At 39.7% G+C, this 20,518-nt stretch overlaps 1 protein-coding gene across 1 annotated transcript in view; it reads left to right on the top strand.

Annotated features, from left to right (window-relative positions):
* SBF2 (SET binding factor 2) overlaps positions 1–20,518 on the top strand; it is a 580,351-nt gene that overhangs the window by 289,154 nt on the left and 270,679 nt on the right. The window contains exons 4-6 of the mRNA XM_024196200.2: positions 3,089–3,205; positions 3,894–4,004; positions 14,915–15,020. Of these exons, the coding sequence (XP_024051968.1) occupies positions 3,089–3,205; positions 3,894–4,004; positions 14,915–15,020 (334 nt within the window). The remainder of the gene's footprint in view (positions 1–3,088; positions 3,206–3,893; positions 4,005–14,914; positions 15,021–20,518) is intronic.

Raw genomic sequence — 20,518 nt, 5'->3', positions numbered from 1 at the left:
GAAAGTGGCCCTGTATTTTGCTATGAGAGTCCAAACTATTTTTAACTTTGGTTGAGAGGATCTGTAGGATTGCTAAAAGATGTTCCCAGGTGTTTTTACTGTGATAAATTATGTAAACGTTTTCAGCCTTAGGTTCAGTCCTTATATATTGAATCAAAGTAAATTCCACCAGTTGTGAAACTTTCCTTAGAATTAGAAAAAAAACAATTGTTTTCCAATTAATGCATTTATGAAATTAACCCTTGAGGTTTAGTGGCATTGTTATTTACTGCTTGTTTAGAGAAGCCATACATTCTGAATTAAAGTAGCAAAATGGAAGTGACTGCATTCCTGCCAACTAAGAGAATTTGTACCTAGACTCCTTCCTTGTAGGACAGTGATGATGAATATATTACCAGGGGGGTGATATCTATATTTTTGAGGAACATGCCAGCAGTAAAATGCTGCTGTTTCATGCTGTTAGAGCTAAAGGAAGTAGCCTCCCCCTGTTCATAATTAAGGAGATCTTGTGATATCTGCATAGAAGAATGTTGGGTCAGAGGCACAAAGAAAGCAATTAGACATGTTTGGAGGGGGGGTACTCAAAAACTGGAAAGACAGCGCATTTTCTACAGTTTATAGTATGTCAGATAATGAATTTGTCAAAGAATGTGAAGAATGCCACCAATGAAAGATTGCTTAGTGTTTTGTTATAATAGGCATGATCAAAACTAATCTTTGTGAATTAACAATACTTATTCTTTATTACTGTATAGTGTCTTTTTTTAGTATGGCTACTTGTGAAATGTGCTGAGTAATTGGTTATGAGTTTATCTGAGTGATCTATTTCTTTACCAGACATTCAGCATTCCATAGGTTAATAAGACTTTTTTTGCAAATCCCAGCTGGTTTCCTTGTGAAGAAATTCCTGTAGTTCCTGGATTCTCTAGGGAAAGTGGTGAACCACCCTGTGGTTTTCAACTGCAAAATGGATTGAAACTTTGTCTGCGATTATATGGTCATTTTTGTTTGAATATGAAAAAGACTGCTAAAATTGCTTTAGTTACAATACATAGTAGTATTGCTGTACATAGATGTGTAGTAGTAAATCCACGCAAAAAACCCAAACTATTTTAACTAATGAAGAATTTTATCAGATTGTAAAAGCTCCATTTGGTATAGTCTGTCTTACTGTCTGTATCTACAGATATACAGAGGGAACATTAATATGAAATACTGTCTTACTAAAATGGGTGTCAATGACAGCATGATTCGTTAAAGCACAGTACATTCCAATCTTGTGCATATTTTTAATGATTTGTTTAAATACTTTGGCAAAGTGATGGCTTGGACTGCATACCTTTATATCACAGTCAAATGTACCTACAATAGTGGAAACTTATTTAAATAGAATTCCATATTAAAAAAAAAATGTTTTCTTTTATTTATTTTTCTGGTTTACAAAAATGTATCCACTTCTCATGTGTCTGGGTGCACGTATAGTTTAAAAACACCACCAAATTAGTTAACCAGTGCTAATCGAACATGCATTATATTTCATCCCTCAAACCTAGAGTATATGTAATCCCAATTAAATTCCTGCTTTAACCTATTCAGGTAAAAATCTGAGAAAACAGATGGGATTTACATTGTTCTCTGAAGGTCAACAAACTTTAGTCATGCAGGGGATGTGACTTCCAGTGTCTCCAGATAATTAAATCTAGGGTCTGTTGAACAACAGCTGGCTCTGTTACGTTGGAAAGTGAGGAAGATCTGGTCTCTCAGATAGATCCAAATGGCATGCTGCCAAACTTTCAGAATCAAAATCAGCACATTGAATTACACCTGAGGACATGTAGGGGGAGTCAGTGCAGTCTTTGGATACTGGTGTAATGTGCTCCCTTTGGCTAGCCTCATTACGTGGGTGAGTTGCTATGCTCAGCAGCAGGTGTAGCTTCTATGTGGGCATCAGGTGTAATGCCATGTAGAATGTATTACAGGACTCTCATCTAGACATAACAAAACCAAGGTGACAATAGCAAGATACACATTCAAGAGAACAGCTGTGCTAAATAAGGATGAAAAAGTTACTATCTAGCCACTGATAGATGTATGTGAGACCCTCAGAGCAGATACAGTCACCCATCACCAGTTACTGGGATCTCACTGAAAAGTATTAATTGAACCACATGTGATCCTATCCATTTCTGCCAGGTCCACAGTTAGTTCAAGAAAACTTTGTGACCAGTGACATCAGACTTCTGACAGACTAGAAGGAGTCAAACATACCTACAATATGTGCATAATAGTGCAGTAATGAAGTATTTACCAGTTTTCAGTCTCTTTAAAGTGCTGTAGCATAATTTTTGTGAAAGACTAAAGCAGAGGATAAATGGCTAATTTGGCATCCTATTTATGCATATTGAATAGACTTAGGCCCTGCTCCTGCAGGTGACTTCAGAGGATCTCTGTATGTGTTCAGGGGGCGAACCCATTTACAGTTTTAGGTTCAGGTCCTTACTTTTTTCTTTTAAACAGAAACCAGTTATTTATTAATTTTCATACAGTTTGACAGAACTACATTTTTGATACAAAAATGAGGAAACAGTTATTCTCCTTCATGGCAATGTGAGGGGTTTTAAGTCAGTATTGTGGTACTTACAGAGAGGGATAGCTCAGTGGTTTGAGCATTGGCCTGCTAAACCCAGGGTTGTGAGTTCAATCCTTGAGGGGGCCACTTAGGGAACTGGGGCAAAATCTGTACTTGGTCCTGCTAGTGAAGGCAGGGGATTGGACTCAATGACCTCAAGGTCCCTGCCAGTTCTATGAGATAGGTATATCTCCATATATATTTATTTACTTTTTAATAATTACATCAGCAGAGTGTCTGTGCATATAGTGTTTTCTATAAAGCTGTTGGCATTTTCGTATAGGTAACTAAAAATAATGTGTTTGATTCTTTCAAAGATTCAATGCAATATATAATTTTTTTCTTTCTAAGCAATCTTGGTCCTTTAACATTCTAAAAATATTTCTTTGTAGGAATACTAGCCTTATTTATAAGAGATGCTTTTTTCTATTAATTAACTGAAGTGTATCTGTTTTCAAGGGAACAAAAGAGACTGAAGGTGAAGAAGAGGAGTCTGGTTTAATTCAGCCTGCTGAAGTATTTGCTCCCAAAAGCCTGGTGGTGGTGTCCAGACTAGATTATCCAGAAATTTTCAGGGTAAAGAACTCCCAGATGCCATTTGTAATATGTGTCAGTGTACAAATCTGTTTTTAATGAGCAGCAGTGACAAGTAGTTTTGATTTAAAACATCTCCGCATTGGTTTGGGAATTTACCAGCACAAGTAGAATTAGACTGTACTAAATAAAAATCAATGTCTAGGAGACTGAATGCCCCTCTGGGTTAATGCAGTGCCCTTTTACTCACAGAGGGCCTAGTTTTAAATCTACATAGACCACAAAATACACTCTTACTGATCTCAGCTAAAAGCCTAATGAAAAAAATCTTCATGACAAAACCACTCCTTATAGGTAAAATTAATCTCAAGTGATACAATTTGTTTAAGAATATTAAGAGTTAAATTTTAAGTATCAAGGATTATAGTATATGAATTATCTTCCTACCTATAAAGTGAGTGAATTAGAGACTCTTCCAGATCAATTTAAGATATATAAAGATTCTAAGGGATCTAAGATTTCTTTCAGTTGGTATTGTGACTTCAGGGGGGTTGGTGTGACATTTCTTCAACTGAATGAATTCTTTTGCAGAAAATTACTTTTTCTCCTTTTGGAATGTACTTTACCATATTAAGATTGTCCTAGGACATGTTTATTTTAAAGTTATTGTATATTTGTCAGCAATTATCACCACATAACAATTTTATATATTTATTATTCAACTTTTTAGGCTTGCCTTGGCTTGATCTACACTGTGCATGTGGACAGCCTGAATGTGTCCTTGGAGAGTCTCATTGCAAATCTCTGTTCATGCCTTGTCCCTGCGGCCGGAGGCTCTCAGGTAAGTGGAAAAAAGTATTTTTCCAGTTAATTTAATTTATGAAGAAAACAAAAAATAAATTCTTTAAATATTTTCATTGAAAAAAAGGATCATAGTTCAGCTGAGTGTTGTCCCTGTAGCCTGCCTTCTAAAGATAGCAAAAATTCCATTCCAGGTTAAGGTCAAAGGGTTAACTTTGTTACTGGATTTGCCTTTTACAAGGCATAGTAACAAATCAAGCAGTTTGTTATGAGTTCAACTTTTTTTTAATACTATGTGTTCAGAAATAATTTTGTTTTATGCATTTTTTCTTGGGGGCTCTGTTATGTGCCCTCCTTTTTCATTCACTTTGTGTATGTGTGATGGTATAGTTCAAGATTCCTTTGCCCCTTTAAGCCAATTGCTACTTCAGTGCTAATTGTTTCTGACTCTCATTTTTATGATGCACAAACATGATTATGAAGTAACAATATATTTATTCAGATTTCTGAAATGCAACTGAAGGTGTCCAAAATACTCCAAAAACTAAAAATTACAGAATAAGCAAAGGGGTGTCCATAAGTATAACTACCTCGTCCTCAGCAGTCTTAACGAAGAGAGAAAAAAGTTATTTTCAATACAGGTGTTGTCCAAACTGCAGGAATATAATATGTGGTGATGCTCTAAGACAAAAGTATAAAATAACAATTATTTAATGAAGAAATAAATTATTTATTCTTACATGTAGTTAAAATAGGAATAGCATATTATGCCAAGATAATGAGTGCCACCAATCTCTCTCTGTGAATGCACAACGCTACAGAGTTATCAAAGTTAACTGGAAGAATAAATAAATCTTCTTGTGAATTGAACTACAAGTAACTCCTATGCTGATTAATGTAACTGGTGAGTAATATATTAGAGCTGGAAGTCAGGTTGCCATGAAGATTATAGATTCTTGATAACTGACATTCTCAGGCCTGGTCATCTACAGTATCTACTAACCGAAAAATCTCTTATCATTTTTATAGAAATGTGATCTGTACACTATAAGCTAAACAGAGTAGTGGATAGTCCATTTTTCTAGTTCTAGTTTCATCAAGGATAATTGGGAAGATTTCTTTCAGGGTTTTTGGACTTTTCTAAATGAGGAAAAATTGCACTCTAAAATTTTAACTATTTTAGAGCTTCTTCAGGACCTAAAATTCTCTTGATGTTATACTAATTTCCTATAGATCTAACATAACCTGATTCAGTAATATTTATTATATCTGAAACTATTGACAAAATTACAAAAAGCTAACAAGCACTGAAAGGTCTGATTCAAATAAAGTAACTCTCTTTGATCTTTTTTTTTTTTTTATCAACACATCTTTAAGATTTTTTTCTTCCCTTCTTTCACGTTTCTTCATTGTCACCGGGTCTCCCTATTCTTTACCTTCAACATCATTGGCTAGTTTAGTAGGTATTTCTAGGGAGGTAGTCTTGTTGGAAAGCTGAGATGGTTCTTAAATTTTGTCCTGAAAATGGTGAGACTTATGGTCATTCTAATTATCTCTAATCTTCAGCATATGCTACTTATCAAGAGTGGAAACCGAGACCTTGGGGATGGGAACTAGATGGCATAAACCATAAACTTTTCATCTCTGCAGATGGACACTTTCCACCACACAACTCGGATTGATGGGCAGTCTGCCAAAGAGTCGCAGGTTTTGCAGTAGGAAGTCAAAATTCATATGCATTACCAGTACAGTGTGGAGGAGTTTACAGCTGATTCTAGCTTTACTGTTCCTGTTTCAGTTAGTGCTTTTAGTCTTTAACCTTTCATCAGCACCAAAATCACTCTCTCAAAATAAAATCTAGAAAGAAAAAAAAAAAGATCTTCAAATATTGATGTTACATTTCTCTAATATGCAGAAATGGGGAGCATTTTTGAACATTGGAGAAGCTATAATCTACATATGTGTTCCTTGGGTGAGAATCCAGGTCTTTGTTCAGTAGCTTAAATAGTGAGACATCCCTGAAAATTAGATTATAAAACTGTAATATCAGATTGCTAAATTGAATTTAGAATGCACGATCTGTACACTTTGCCTCTCTGCTCTCCTATGGGCCCTCAGTTTCCTTGAAGAAACCCTGCAGACTCCCAGCTCTTTCCCGTTTTGATTCCATGCTCCACTTTGTAGGCATCATCTATTAAATAGGAATTTCATCAGTCTGCCAGTGCCACTTCTTAATCAGATGAAAGGGTCACTGTTGATGTAAGATCCTCCCTTCTACTTTAATTCAAAACAGTATAGATCTGTGCTTGCACAGCATTCTGCCCTTTCTTGGTAGGGACAAGTGACTACGCTAAGGAATTCTCATGGAGCCTAGGTTCTAACATGACAGAGCAGACAACTACCACTACCTAGGTTGCTGGGGCTAACCCATGAGTTGCCTATTTATTTTATTTTACTGTGGGGGTTTTTTATTATTGCAGTGGGAGAAAAAGGTTTGGGAGACTATTAGATACCTGCCTTAGTTTAAAGGGGAAAGGACATAAACTCAGTGTCTTTTCCTCATACCTGTTCACAGCCCTTTTAACATTGGCTCAAACAGAAAACTACAAACAATATCTGTGAGGATTTCCCCACCACCAGCAATGCCATATAGATTAATTTCGCTTGGAGTTTTCTTTTCTCATGCCTAGAAACCCTTGTGCCTTCCTTTCAGATACACTAATTTAATGTGTTCTTTGACTGGTTCACACCTATATTCTACTTAGAGGTGTTCATGTCCAGCACAAGCAGAGCTGGAAAGTTTTCCATGCAGTACACAGTGGGGCAGTACACATGCTGCATGCCTCCTTATGGCCCGTGCTGAGGCTATTTAAGGGTGGCAGCGCCCCAACTCTCCTCACTTTATTCTTACCACCTGGGCCTGAGTCAGAGGTCTCCGTGTGGTGTACCTCATGGTTACTATGCAGTTAGCAATTTTTCCCATATGTGCTTTTGTTTTTAGTTTTCTGAAGTTAGTTGTAGTTTAGCAGTAGTAGCTAGCAGTTAGCAATAGTTTAGATAGTTTTAGTTGATTAGGATAGAGTCTGGAGACATGCCGCCACCACCAGGCTTCAAACATTGTTCCTAGTGTGGGTTAGATTTCCCAAACAGTTATTCCCACACATGCTACCTCTTATGCCTCTGTGAGGGGCACATCAAAGAGAAATGTGGTATTTGTCATTCTTTTAAAAAGAGAATACAAATATCTAGAGACTTATGCCTCAAACAGCACCTTATGGAACAGACGAGGTGGCCTGTTTTGCCCAATTCTCCAGCCGCAGAGCTGGGCTCTGAGGTAACCACAGTCTCAGACAGGTTTCTGAACTCACTCTTCTCAACAGATGAGAAGAGGTCGATCCTCTTCTAGAGAGCCACTATGAATAAGAACCCATAAAACAAACAGGAGACATTCCAAATCCAAAAAGGACTCCAGACTTCTCTGGGACTTGTCTGGAGCACAGTGTAGAGTCAGGCCTTCATCCTATCTCTCCCTGGTACGAAGATGAGATTGTATTGCTATTGTGCTATCGACTTCAGCACCACGGCAGGGTGTACATTGAGTTCAGTGCCAACAGCACCGGTCCTTTCGGACTCATCAATGCTGCAAGCTTTTAAAGCAGTGTCAGACCTCCTTAGCATTTCTGTCCCAATGGCACAAGACTCTTTAATTGAAGATATACCTTCAGCCATTCTGGGATGGAATGGAATACAATGACTGTACCAGTACTGGTTTTGATTCAGAGAGGCAGTAAAGATGCTCCCCTGACACTGACTTCAGTATTGCTCTCTACCAGATTGGTATAATCTTTGACTTTGAAATCTGTGACAATGGTTTATCATGCACCTCAAGTTTTGGCACCAAATTATTCATCTGTTATAATAATGGAGATATCCTATCTCCTAGAACTGGAAGGGACCTTGAAAGGTCATCAAGTCCAGCCCCCTGCCTTAGCAAGACCAAGTACTGATTTTGCCCCAGATCCCTAAGTGGCCCCCTCAAGGATTGAACTCACAACCCTGGGTTTAGTAGGCAGTGCTCAAACCACTGAGCTATCCCTCCCCCCAAATGACACCGGCACCACCTGAAAGGCCCCTTCCTGGCACCAAAATTTGAGAGGGGCCCTTTAACATATCGGGGTGCATCTTGGATTCCGACCACTGTACCAACCTTGGTGCCGATGTTGCTGACTTCCCTCTGAGCTGTTGACTCATTAGGATACCTGATAGCCCCTCCAGGCATGGCTTCTCCACTACCTCTGTTTTTTTTCCTCCAATTCTGACTCAGAATCATGCTCTTCGCCTTCCCCTCTTAGGTGAAAATTGAAAAGAGCCTCTGACATGTTTGTGGAAGGGGAGCATCAGTACTGAGAGCAGAACCACCTCAGTACTGGGAACAGGCTGCTTTGGCTGAGTCCGTACTGGCCTCCAATTCCATACTCACTGCATCTGTGAACCTATTGGCACTCCTGGGGAGTTCCTTGATTGTAGACCTGTTCCAGAGGAAAGTCCCCACACTAAGCCACCCTGAAGTGCTGCTGGTTTCACAGCAGAACTCATAGGCATCTTCTACTGAGCCACCACAACATCACCCTGAACCTGTGGCCCAGGTTTCAGTTGTGTTACAGAAAGAGCCCATTCCTCCTGTACCATTGTCGTCGTCTTTGTCTGAGGACTCTTTGGAACCGGATGATTTTAAGTTGTACCAGGACCTTTTAAGGAAGATGGCAGCAGCATTTGGCATTCAGGCTTAATGTGTCCAAGAGAGCATGCATAACCTTCTGGACATCTTGCAATCATCAGCCCCTGGGAGGGTTGCTCTTCCAGTGAACAAAGCAGTTTTGGCACCCACTAAAACTTTGTGGAATACGCTGGCTTCCACAACTCCCACTGCTAAGCATACAGAAAAACACTATCATGTTTCCATGCATAGCTGTGAGTGTTTCTATTCCCACCCAGCTCCCAACTCCCTTGTGGTCACTGCTGCCAATGAAAGATCTCATTAGGATCTACACCCAAGAGAAAAGAGTTTACAAGACTTGATGTGTTGGGGAGAAAGATTTATTTGATTTTGTCATTACAGACGTACATAGCTAATCAGCAAGTGCTCCTGTTGAAATATGACTTTCTTAACTGGGATTTGTCAAAATTAATTGATAAGCTCCTTGAGGACACATGAGCCGGAGTTGAAATGTCACTGCAGTCAGCAGTCGTCAATGTTGTAGATGCTTCCTCCAGAGGTATAGCATCTGCAATAACAATGAGAAGAGTCTCATTGCAAAACTCTGGTATAGTCCCAAATATTCAGTGGGCTATACAGGACCTGTCTTTTAATGGTCACTGTCTCTTTTCCAGCAGTGCAAGTAGGGCGGTACGGTCCGATACACCGTACCAGGAAAATATTTATAGCTGGTATGGCATACTGGAAAGAGGAGCAGCAGAACATGGGGCTGCTGGGTGGCTCCTCTGGCACAGCTGTATGGCCCCCAGCCCTTCCACGTAGGGTCTCCTCCATCTGTACAGCAGCCCCGCCGGAGGACAGAGCTGGGGGTGGTACAGCCGCAGTGGAGGAGCTGTGGGTGTGGGGCCACCCGGTGGCCCCATGTTCTGCTCTTTTCCCCGCTGCCCCTTCCAGCGGGGAAGGGAGCAGAACCCCCAACCCCACCTCCTGCTCTTCCTCGTAGCTGTGTCTCCTCTGGCTCCCAGCAGCAACACTGCTGGAGGATGGGGCTGGTGGGGGTGGGGCTGGAGGCGCTACAGCCACTGGAGGAGCTGCCGGCATTCTGCTCCTTTCCCCGCTGCGGTTCCCGGGAGAGCCCTGAACTGCAGGGCTCTCCTGGGAACCGCAGTGGGGAAAGGAGCATAATGTGGGGCCACTGGGCAGCCCCACGCTGGCAGCTTCTCCGGCATGGCTGCTGTACCATCCCCAGCCCTGTCCTCTGGCGGAGCTGGCTGCTGTACAGATGGAGAAGACCCTGCGTAGAAGGGCTGGGGCGGTAGAGCGGCCCCAAGTTCTGCTCCTTTTACCACTGTGGTCCAAAGGCGCAGCGAGAGGAGGACAGAGGCTCCCCCCCAGGTAAGGGGAGTGGATCATGGGGAGGGGACGGGGAGAGCGTGGGGGCCCCAGGCTGGGGATGGGGTAGGGAGGGGTCACGTGAGGAGGTCACATCCCCCCAGTGCCCCGCCCAATATCGGTAAGAAATGGATTCCACTTGCACCACTGGTCTTTTCCCATAAGACTGATGACACCCCGCCGTTATTAAAAGACTGCCAGTGCTGTGTTAGGAATCTATGCTCCAGTCACTGAAACATGACGGTACATACCACAGCAACAACAGCAGTACAGACAGCTATTCTACAGGCAACCCACTTACCCTTCTAGACAATATGACTTCTCAGAGGAGGAGGCTTTCTGGTTTGAGGTCCAACTAACCTTCTCATTGTCATTTGTTGCTAGGGAAACAGCCTATTTGACATCTCTCTCGAGGACAGCAATCCAGTTTTGAATGATCTACCAGTCATGTCCCCTCCATATGGGGACAGATTGTCCTGCTTTCTTAGTGCTTGGAACACTATAACCACCGACAAAGGGGTGCTAAACATGGTGACTCTGGGATATTCTGTCCAATTCATATCTGTCCCCCATATCTTTTCAGGGACCAATCTCACAACTCTCTGCTCCTCTAAGAAGTTGAGACTCTTCTTGCATCAGGGCCCATAGAGGTAGTTCTCCTACAACATAGTGGCAAGAGGTTTTACCCCAATGGAAAAGGGGGTTGGAGACCCATTCTGGACCTTTGTAATTTCAACAAGTTTATTTGGTATGTGAAGTTCTGCATGGTTTCCCTGGGATAACTCCTTCCCTCACGAGATCGCAACGACTAGTATGCTGACCTCAATCTTCATGACACCTACTTTCATGTGACAGTGCTACCAAGCCACAGGAAGATCCTGATATTTGTTGATGGTGGTCATCATTATCAGTAAAGGGTGTTTCCCTGTGGACTGTTGTCAGCCCCTTGCATATTTTCCAAGTTCATGGCAGTAATGACCACCCATTTGAGGAAGAAAGGGATTAATATCTTCCCTTTACCTGGACGAATGGTTAGTTCAGGGCAGATCTGAAAGCCAAGTTCTCCGTCGTGTCCATGTCACTTGTCTTTTTGATTGTCTCAGCCTCAGGATGAACAGAGAAAAATCCATGGTACTTCCAACACATGAATCATGTTCACTGGGACCCTACTCAATTCTACAAAATTGATGGCCTTTCTCCCTGCAGAGGTTTCAAGTAATTTGCCAAATCTGCTTGTCCCTCAAAGCCCACCCCACAACTATGATTCAGATATGTTTGAGACTCTTGGGCCACTTATATACTCCTGTATGCAAAGCTATGCCTTCACACTCTTCAAGGTAGGGTAAAGTCTATCCAGCGACCAAATTTCCACCCATTGAATAGATGGGCCAGAGTTCTCCCAAGGATACTGAGGTACCTGGATTGGTGGATGGGTCAGAACAATGTATGCAGAGGTGTTCCCCTTTGCTCATCTACCTCCAATAATGACCATAGTTACAGATGCTTTGAAATCAGGTTTGGGGGACACATTTTGGGTCTTTGTGAGCCCAGGAGGTATGGACTTAGCAAGAGGTGTTGCTGCATATCAACATGCACGAGCTCGAAGAAATTTTCAATGTCGTTGGTTATTCTTCTCCCACATCAGAGGCCTTTCAGTTCAGATTCTCACGGACAATATTTTTGTGATATATTATATGAACAGGCAAGGGAGAATGTGGCTCAACCAACTCTGTCGAGAGGTGATGAACCTGTGATACTTTTGCATCACACCAGTGGCTGCTCACTTACAGTCAGTATTCTTTAATCCAATGTTGGGCAGATTTCTCAAAGGTGTTATTCCTCTCTATCCCCCTACAAAGAATGCAGTTACTATGTGGGGCTTAAATACAGTGCTGGCAGCTCTTATGGGCCCCCCATTTGAGCCACTAGCTAATTGCTCTCTAGCTCAACTTCCTCAGAAAATAGCTTTTTTCATTGCAACAATGTGAGCCAGAAAAGTGGGAGAATTTCAGTACTGGATGGCGGGCCCTCCATTTACAGAGTTCTTTAAAGATAAGGTGACCTTAAGACCACATCCAAAGTTTTTGACCAAAGTTGTATTATGACTTTCATCTAGAACAAATGATACACTTATCTGTATCTTTTTAGAAGCCGCACTACAGCAAGGATGAACAGTGTCTTCATACATTAGATGTGCGAAGAGCACTGACATTCTGTTTAGATAGAATGAAGCCATTTCAAGCATCTCTCCTTGCCTTTTTGTTTCTTATTATGATAGAATGAAAGGTCAGGCAGTTTCAGCGCAGACTATCTGTAGATGGATTACAGCATGCATTACAACAGCCTACAGGGCAGCAAACCTTTCCCACACTGGAAAAACTCCTTGCTCATACCACAAGAGCACAAGCTATCTCTGTGGCCGTCTTACAAGACATATCTATTCTGGACATAAATGCTGTTGCGTGGGCCTTTACTCAGCATCATGCTATCACAACTGCTTCCAGATCTGATGCAAACTTTGGAAAAACAATCTTGCTGTTGCTATTCAAATAGACTTCATGCCTCACCTCCTACCTGAACTGCTTGGGAGTCACCTGAGTGGAATACAGATGTGAAGAAGAAAAAATTATTACTTACCTATTCTGTAACTGTTCTTCAAGATGTAGTTTATACGTGTATTCCTTGACTCCCTTTCTGTCCCCTTTGCACTGGAGTCTTGAGCCATATATTCTGGTACAAAAGAACTCTGGAAGGCTGAGGTGGTGCATCCCTTAAATAGCCTTATAAGGGGCTACAAGGAAGTGTGCAGCGCATGTGACGCCCTGACAGGTACTGCTATGGAAACCCTCTGGCTCCAGGTCACAGGAGCGTGCACACACACCTGAGTGGAATACACATGTGAACCACACTTAGAAGAACAGTTACAGAATAGGTAAGTAACCATTTTTTTCTCTTCTTCAGATAGGTAAAATGACAATCTCTTTGAAGTAAAAATATCAAATTAGAAACCAGCGGAAATATAATTAGGTTCACATTGTAAATTCTCAGGAAATTATCCACCACAGGAATTCTCCTCTTGATTTTATGTACAATAATATGGTTCAGCCAGACTTTTGGATTTACTGTAGAGTTCTCTAATATTTTTAAACACAAGTACAAAACAAGGAGAATTCAGGTGTATATGGTTGATTCTCCACCAGTTTGCTTTGAAGAAAATCAAATATCTTTCCCATTATCTACAGAGTCTCACTAAACTTTATTGTAGGGCTATTGAAGTCTCTAGAAAAGTGGACTTAGCTGTACAACAGATTTTAACTCTTGTATTATTAGATTTAACACAGTAGCATTGCACCTCAGATGTAAATTAAAAAGCCAACTAGGTTAACATAATATGAATTTTGTATGAGAGCTGGTGATATGGTATGAATGCAGTCTGTCTTTAGTTAGGAAAATGAAAGCTACCAGTAAGTGAAAGCTGTGCTAAACTTTTGAGGACAGAATTATGTCTTTACTCCACTTTGCCATGTTTATTTTTCTAGGCTTTAAATATTGTAGACAGAAAAAGAGGTAGAATTCCAGCAATAAATTACTTTGCATACCAACAGAATAATTGTTACAAATATTAACAGAACAGCAGATAATGTATTTCAGATGTATTTTATCTTGGGTCTGATATAAACAGCTTGATATTGTAAGGTCTTTTATTATGACTTCTGACTAAAGCTAACATTTCAGAAGTTCAGGTGTAAGCATTGCTGTATCAGGTGAACTTTGAATGACACTCATGACTGATTTTTTTCTGTAGGAAGGATGTTGGACATAAGCTATGCCATATTGTGGCACCAATTTTTGTTGTACAGTGGTTGTATCAAAATTGCAGAGATGATGAATGGTATGAATGATCTGAAAGAAGAATTACTCACTGTGATTAATAGTCATTAAGATTAGCAAGGTCATCTTTTTCTATTTTTTTTCTTATTTAAGCTACTGAAGAAAATTAATCACAGTTTTAAAACACACTCGTAAATAAAATATTTGGTAGCAGACCTTAAACAGTTTCTGTAACAGATGATGATAAAGTAGTCTGCTATTATAGCCTTCCTTATTTTATAATTTCCACAAACTTCATGACCTGGTAATCCCAGGCTCAAAGTTATTTCACTTCTTTGTTATTAACCAAACATCTTATTCTGTTGTTAGTGCTTTTTTAACCATTTTTACTCTGTTCTTTGCAGTTTTTTAATGTTTTTCATGGTGTTGCATATCTTCATAGAAACCAATTGATAACTATTCGAACAATTCAATTCAGATGTTTCTTAAGAGAAGAAGTTGTCACGTTCAAACTGTCATTCCATTGTCCTTATTTTACTTCTCCATCTTTTCGTTAAATGATGTACCAAAACTATTTTTAATAAAATGAAAAGTGTATTAACATGAAAAATGTAAGGATTTTTTTTAATTTAAATAATGCTGAAAGAATTACATCCAGGGGATACAGTTAGTTATAATTGCTAATAATCATCATCATTCTTGAATGAAGAGATTAATGCTGGTCAGATGCTAGTATTGTTGAGTAGTACTTCTTCTGGAGATGCTTCTGACGTAACTGCTGTCCCATTAAAGTCACTGCTAACCTGTGCAGTGGACACTGATTTCCAACATAGATTTAAACTTCAGTATGTAATAGAAATAATAATGTCTTTGAGATTGAAATATGTAAATAACAATATAACATTTTATACTGTGTGCTTGGTGTGAATAAGAGATTAAATATGTATAGTAAATATGTAAAATATGTACAAAAGAGATTAAAGTATGTATTGAAATATCTCTGTCTACAGAAATTGTTTTCATTGGGAGCAGGAGACAGACAGCTGATACAAACCCCTTTACATGATAGCCTTCCTGTTACCAGTACCAGTGTGGCTCTTCTTTTTCAGCAATTGGGTAAGTCTGTTCTTAGTTTCTTATGGTATTTTACAAAATGTTATAGAATGAGATATTCTCATTTAATTTAGTCATGTTAGGTCAGGGATCAAAAAAGGCTGCATTAATGCTATGATAGTGATTATTTGTTTTGAATGAAATAGCTATAATGCTTTTGTTATGTTTATATCTGATTTAGGGTGACCAGATAGCAAGTGTGAAAAATCGGGGTCAGGGGGCGGGGGTAATTGGCGCCTATATAAGACAAAGCCCCAAATATCAGGACTGTCCCTAAAAATCGAGACATCTGGTCACCCTAATCTGACTATATAAACTTCCTTTCTCCACATCCCATTCTTGGAATTTTTCTCTGTCATTATGCAGTACTTGCAAGCCTGTTGTAGATGGAGTTAAACCTGGCTGTGTTTCATTACACCTGCATCATACAAAGAATTTCCTCCCTGGCCACCATAGCAGCCCTCTACATATCCAAGGAGGATAATTTTGAAACTAGCATAACTTAAAATGACACATCGCACTCCCATCAAAAAGTTTAGTGGACTCCATAGTACTTGCTGCTAATATCTCTCTAACTTATTACAGTAGTAATCGCAAAGAACCGCTGGCCCATTCTCTTTATTTTGGTTCCAAATTGAATGACAAAGACCGCTGCATCTTTAACTATAATCCCACTTCACCCAGTAGGCCGCTTCTGACTCTGACCATTTTACTTCCCCTGCCTTCGTTACTGAAATACGAACTGCAAAACTCCTACCTAAATTTGGTGTGGGTTTGGGAGCTGGAAGGAATCAGTAAATCTGCTCTCTAAATTTCTGAGCCTCTGGGCAAGTATTCAACAATAAAAGGGTCTAGGGATACATGTAGGGAGACAGGCAACAACATAAACGTAGAATGAAAATAGAAAGATTTTTACTGTGAACTTGGGCAAATCAGCCTGAGACACTTTCCCACTTTGGGATATACCACTGAAAAGAAAAAATATGTGTAGGGATAGTCAAAGCGAGAGCTTTAAGGGAAATCCACCTGTACAAAAAGCGTTAACTACTAACCCTGAAAAAAACCCAACACTACAGGATTCTGTATCTATCCAGTACTCAACTCCATTAAAATGTGTTGATTAATACTAACAAATTGAAGAAACCGGGTTCTATTCTATTATTTGTGAAGGAAGAATGTTCCGTTTCAGAGTCTGATTAGCATTCTGCCTTATATGTAGGTGCAGATTAAGAATTGGGACAACTGCAGAATTATGCATGAGATTTTGTTGCTGAACTTTCAACTCGAGGAGATTGTTCTCACCTTATAAATCAATATGTGAAAAAATGTTTTCCATTCCCATGAATTGTCCTGAGCTGTTTGATAATAAAGTTCAGTTTGCTTTGGTTGGGGTAGGGCTAGTAAGAATAATAGCTCTTGATATTCTAAGGATAGTGATAATAGACAAATTAGTGTACACTAAAGAATTGTAAGCAGATTCTTTGTAATGGGAACCAAATTTACTGAAAATATTGAATTTACTCTGTCATAGCCGATTCGCCGTTCTGCTTCTGTTACAGATTGTTTTCAAATGTTAAAATAAACCTTACTTATTCAGGAATGAAAGACTGGAATAATATGACACAAGTTCTCAGCCAGCATGAATGCTTCCCAAGCCACAGAAAATGCATGTAAGTGGTTGGAGTTGGAAAACTGGCTATGCTCAGATCACAGTATTGTCAAAGAGAACCAAAAATGACTGTTATATGAAGCCATATTCTAAATGTTTGGCAAGACTCTTTGCAATGGTTCAGTTTTGCCGAATGAAACCTTTTTTTTTTTTTTTTTTATGCTTCCCTGGTTAAATTATTGCAGCAAAACAAGCTTGGCAACTTTCTTCACCTAGTTCATCGAACTTCACACATGACCTTGTAATTTAAGAGCACCGGAAATACACTAGTTATTATGAGATTTCAGACAATTATGCTGGGTAAAACATTCAGAAGGAATGTATAGAGCTTATGTCACAGAAAGTGAAATACAAAATATTGGCATTGATACATATATTTCTACCCGCTGTTGAATAATATTAAATTTTATCCCTTTCCTTCAGAAGGAGTACTTGTTAACTACAATTTGTTGACACTGGAGCGCTGGTCTAAATTCCAAACCATATTCTGGATGACCTGTATATCAAGGACATCACTCATTACTGATGTTATTGGGCAGTTCTGTCAGCTTTAAGATGACTATGGGCAGTGTTCAGGCAATGGTTCAAATGTACTACAGCAAAATAATGGACTGCTATATGCCACTCTTAAGTTTCCAATAAGGGATATAACAAGGTGTGGTGTATGTAAAGAAACAATAGCATTCACATATAAGCATGACAGTTTATCACCTCAGCATCCAAAGACAAGGTATTGTATAGAATGTTACAGTGACTCAGTTCTGAACAAACGCAGGGTAGTATGCACTGATCAGATGGGCCATTTGAAGTTTCACTGTAATTTCTGTGGACTTAGAAGTGGTGGAAAGGAAGACTTGTTACAGAAATGCAGAGATCTTGGACCTGTAATGTCTCAGGATGATTCCCCTGACATTGACTGAGACTGTTGAAAAACTGACTGGATTTGCTTTAATCTCCATTGAAAATTGCATAGCTGATGAATTTGACTATAGCAAGATCATCAAGAACTTCAGGCCAAATTCTTACTCTGTTTGTGTGAATATGTGGGAGCAAAAAGTTGTGGATATGGGCATACTCCTATGAAAACCCCTAGGCACAGTAGACGGTGCAGGGATGAGCCTGAAGAGCATGTCCACTCTCTGAATTATAGTCCCCTACTCACCCTCAGCCTATTCCTTTCTTCAGATCCATAGAGAGTTTCAGTTTAAATTACTGTTACTCAAGTTACTGTTGAGTGATCCCCAGGTGTGAGGGTTGAGAGCACTGCAGATGTGTGGCACTCCTGCCAGGGGACCCTATTGCCACAGGGGCACCCTTTTGCCATAGAGGGTGCAGAGAGCATGATGGGACACACAATGCCACCAGCAGCTTCCCAAAATTTCTCTAGTTTGCCAGTTCCACGTGGAGAACCTTACATATTAGATAGCAATCAGTTGGAAATACAAGCTGTAAATGCGAAGAACTTGGAGTCCCTTGCACAAGAAGAGCCCCTATAAAGAAAAAAATGGCCTTTTGCCAGCAGGAAAAGTAAAAAAGAGAATTTCTTATAACTTCTCAAAAGTTACAATATTTCATTTCTTCTTGGAAGAACGAGTTGAAACTTTTGTCACAGCTAGCGACATCTTTTTTTATACTGAAATACTATCACACCTAGATGGAGCCAGAAGGTTTGGAAGTGTGAAACAGTAACAAATAGTACTAAAAAGAAAAATCTTTTTTTTAAATATTAAAAAACCCTCATTTCTGGTATGGTTTATTTTGGCAAAGGTTTGGTTAGTAGGTTCTTATTTTATCTCTCGTTTAAAATCTCAAGTTATGTGTAGAGTATAAAGTAATGTGCTTGTAGTACCATGGTCCAAATTTAAAATTCATCATTTTCCAACAAGTTACCACACAATGGCATCTGTGATTACTGCCATTTTCCATGATAATTGATCTACGGTAACTGTTGTAAATTTACTGTCCACTTATAAAGCATAGTATAGCAAAGCTGTTTACTTGTACGTGAGAAATTGATATTATATAAGCCACAATAAATAATGGATTCAGAGATATTAATGATGGAAAAAACCTGCAAGATTATTTCCTACAGAATTTCTAATACTTTGTCCAGTCTAATTTTAAAAGTCCCATTCAATACGTAGTTTGCATCTCTTGCTCTTCCTTTCCATTCTTAGGCCTGGTCTACACTGGGGAGGGGGATCGATCTAAGTTACGCAACTTCAGCCACGTGAATAGCGTAGCTGAAGTTGACGTACTTAGATCTACTTACCGCAGTGAAGTCGATGGCTGATGCTTTCCCGTCCACTCTGCCTGCACTTCCCACCCTGGTGGAGTACTGGAGTCGACAGGAGAGCGCTCAGCGGTCGATTTATCGCATCTAGACTAGATGTGATAAATCAACCCCCGTTGAATCGATCGCTGCCCATCGATCCAGTGGGTAATGTAGACAAGCCCTTAGGTGTTACCAAGGACAGAGCGCTGTCTTTTTAAGAGAGCTGCTCCTACTGTTACCTGCTTTAGGGTGAGAGGGGAAGTAGACAATGAGGCAGAAGGTTGAAGAAGCTGCAGGTAGATTCCCTAGCAGTGGCTGCAGTCTGTGGAAGAAAGAAGTTCACTTTTTCCTCCCCTCCTGTCTCAGCTCAACACCCTTTTCCCAAAGCGCAATGATATCCACTCTGTCTCTGTATAAACAACAAGGAGTCTGGTGGCACCTTAAAGACTAACAGATTTATTTGGGCATAAGCTTTCATGGGTAAAAAACCTCACCCACGAAAGCTTATGCCCAAATAAATGTTAGTCTTTAAGGTGCCACCGGACTCCTTGTTGTTTTTGTGGATACAGACTAACACGGCTACCCCCTGATACCTGTCTCTGTATGTTACTCTGGCTCTCAGCTGAGGCCTCTCCCAATTTGCTGGTCTCTAAGCATCAGAAGGGTTGTGGTGGGAGATAGTCATGCTTTACATCATGTGAAGATGCACATTTTTTCTATATTTCTGAGATCATGTGGCATATTACTTTTTCTAAAATGAGGGAAACTTGTCCATTCAAATGTGGGTTGTGTCTCTCATCGTAAGAACTGTTATCTTGTTTTTATGGCCAAGGGAAAGATCCATATTTCTGATGCCATTTTTACAGTAATAATCTGTTTATACTAACATTAACTTTCAATTCTTGATTATTTTAATAAAACCCAGATGTTAATATGATAGCTATGTCTGTTTATTCACAATTAATGTGAATGATAAAAGAGCACTGGAAAAAATTAAATGTTTCCATAAATTCTCTCCTTCATGCTCCATTCTTATGCAGTCTGATGAAGAGTTAAGGCAGAGAAAGGGTTGGTTCAGGAAGAGGGAACGTTTTTACTTAGCTTATCCTTCAGTGCCACTATTTTTCTAAGCTGAAATCTAATCCTCTCCTTGAGTACATAGTTGAGCTTGGCTGAAGACTTTTGTGCAGCTGGTAACAGTGCTCATAGAATGGCCTATTCTAGTTCTATGCCCCTATGCAAAGGCATACAGTATCTCTTCCTCTCCCACCCTGAGGACAAGTAATATTGTTCAAGTAGTCCAGTGTCCAGTGTGGTGTTTGGTTATTTCTAGGGCTGTCAAGTGATTAAAAAAATTAATCGCAATTAATCACGTGATTAAAAAATCGCAATTAATCGTGCTGTTAAACAATAAGAGAATAAAGTTTATTTAAATATTTTTGGATGTTTTCTACATTGTCAAATATATTGATTTCAATTACAAAACAGAATAAAAAGTGTAGTGTGCTCACTTTATATTTATTTTTGATTACAAGTATTTGCACTGTAAAAAAAAAA

The sequence above is a fragment of the Terrapene carolina genome, unplaced genomic scaffold (assembly GCF_002925995.2).
Source record: "Terrapene carolina triunguis isolate 2854851 unplaced genomic scaffold, T_m_triunguis-2.0 Scaffold96, whole genome shotgun sequence".
Taxonomy (NCBI): domain Eukaryota; kingdom Metazoa; phylum Chordata; order Testudines; family Emydidae; genus Terrapene; species Terrapene triunguis.
This window is presented reverse-complemented; position numbering and strand designations above follow the sequence as displayed.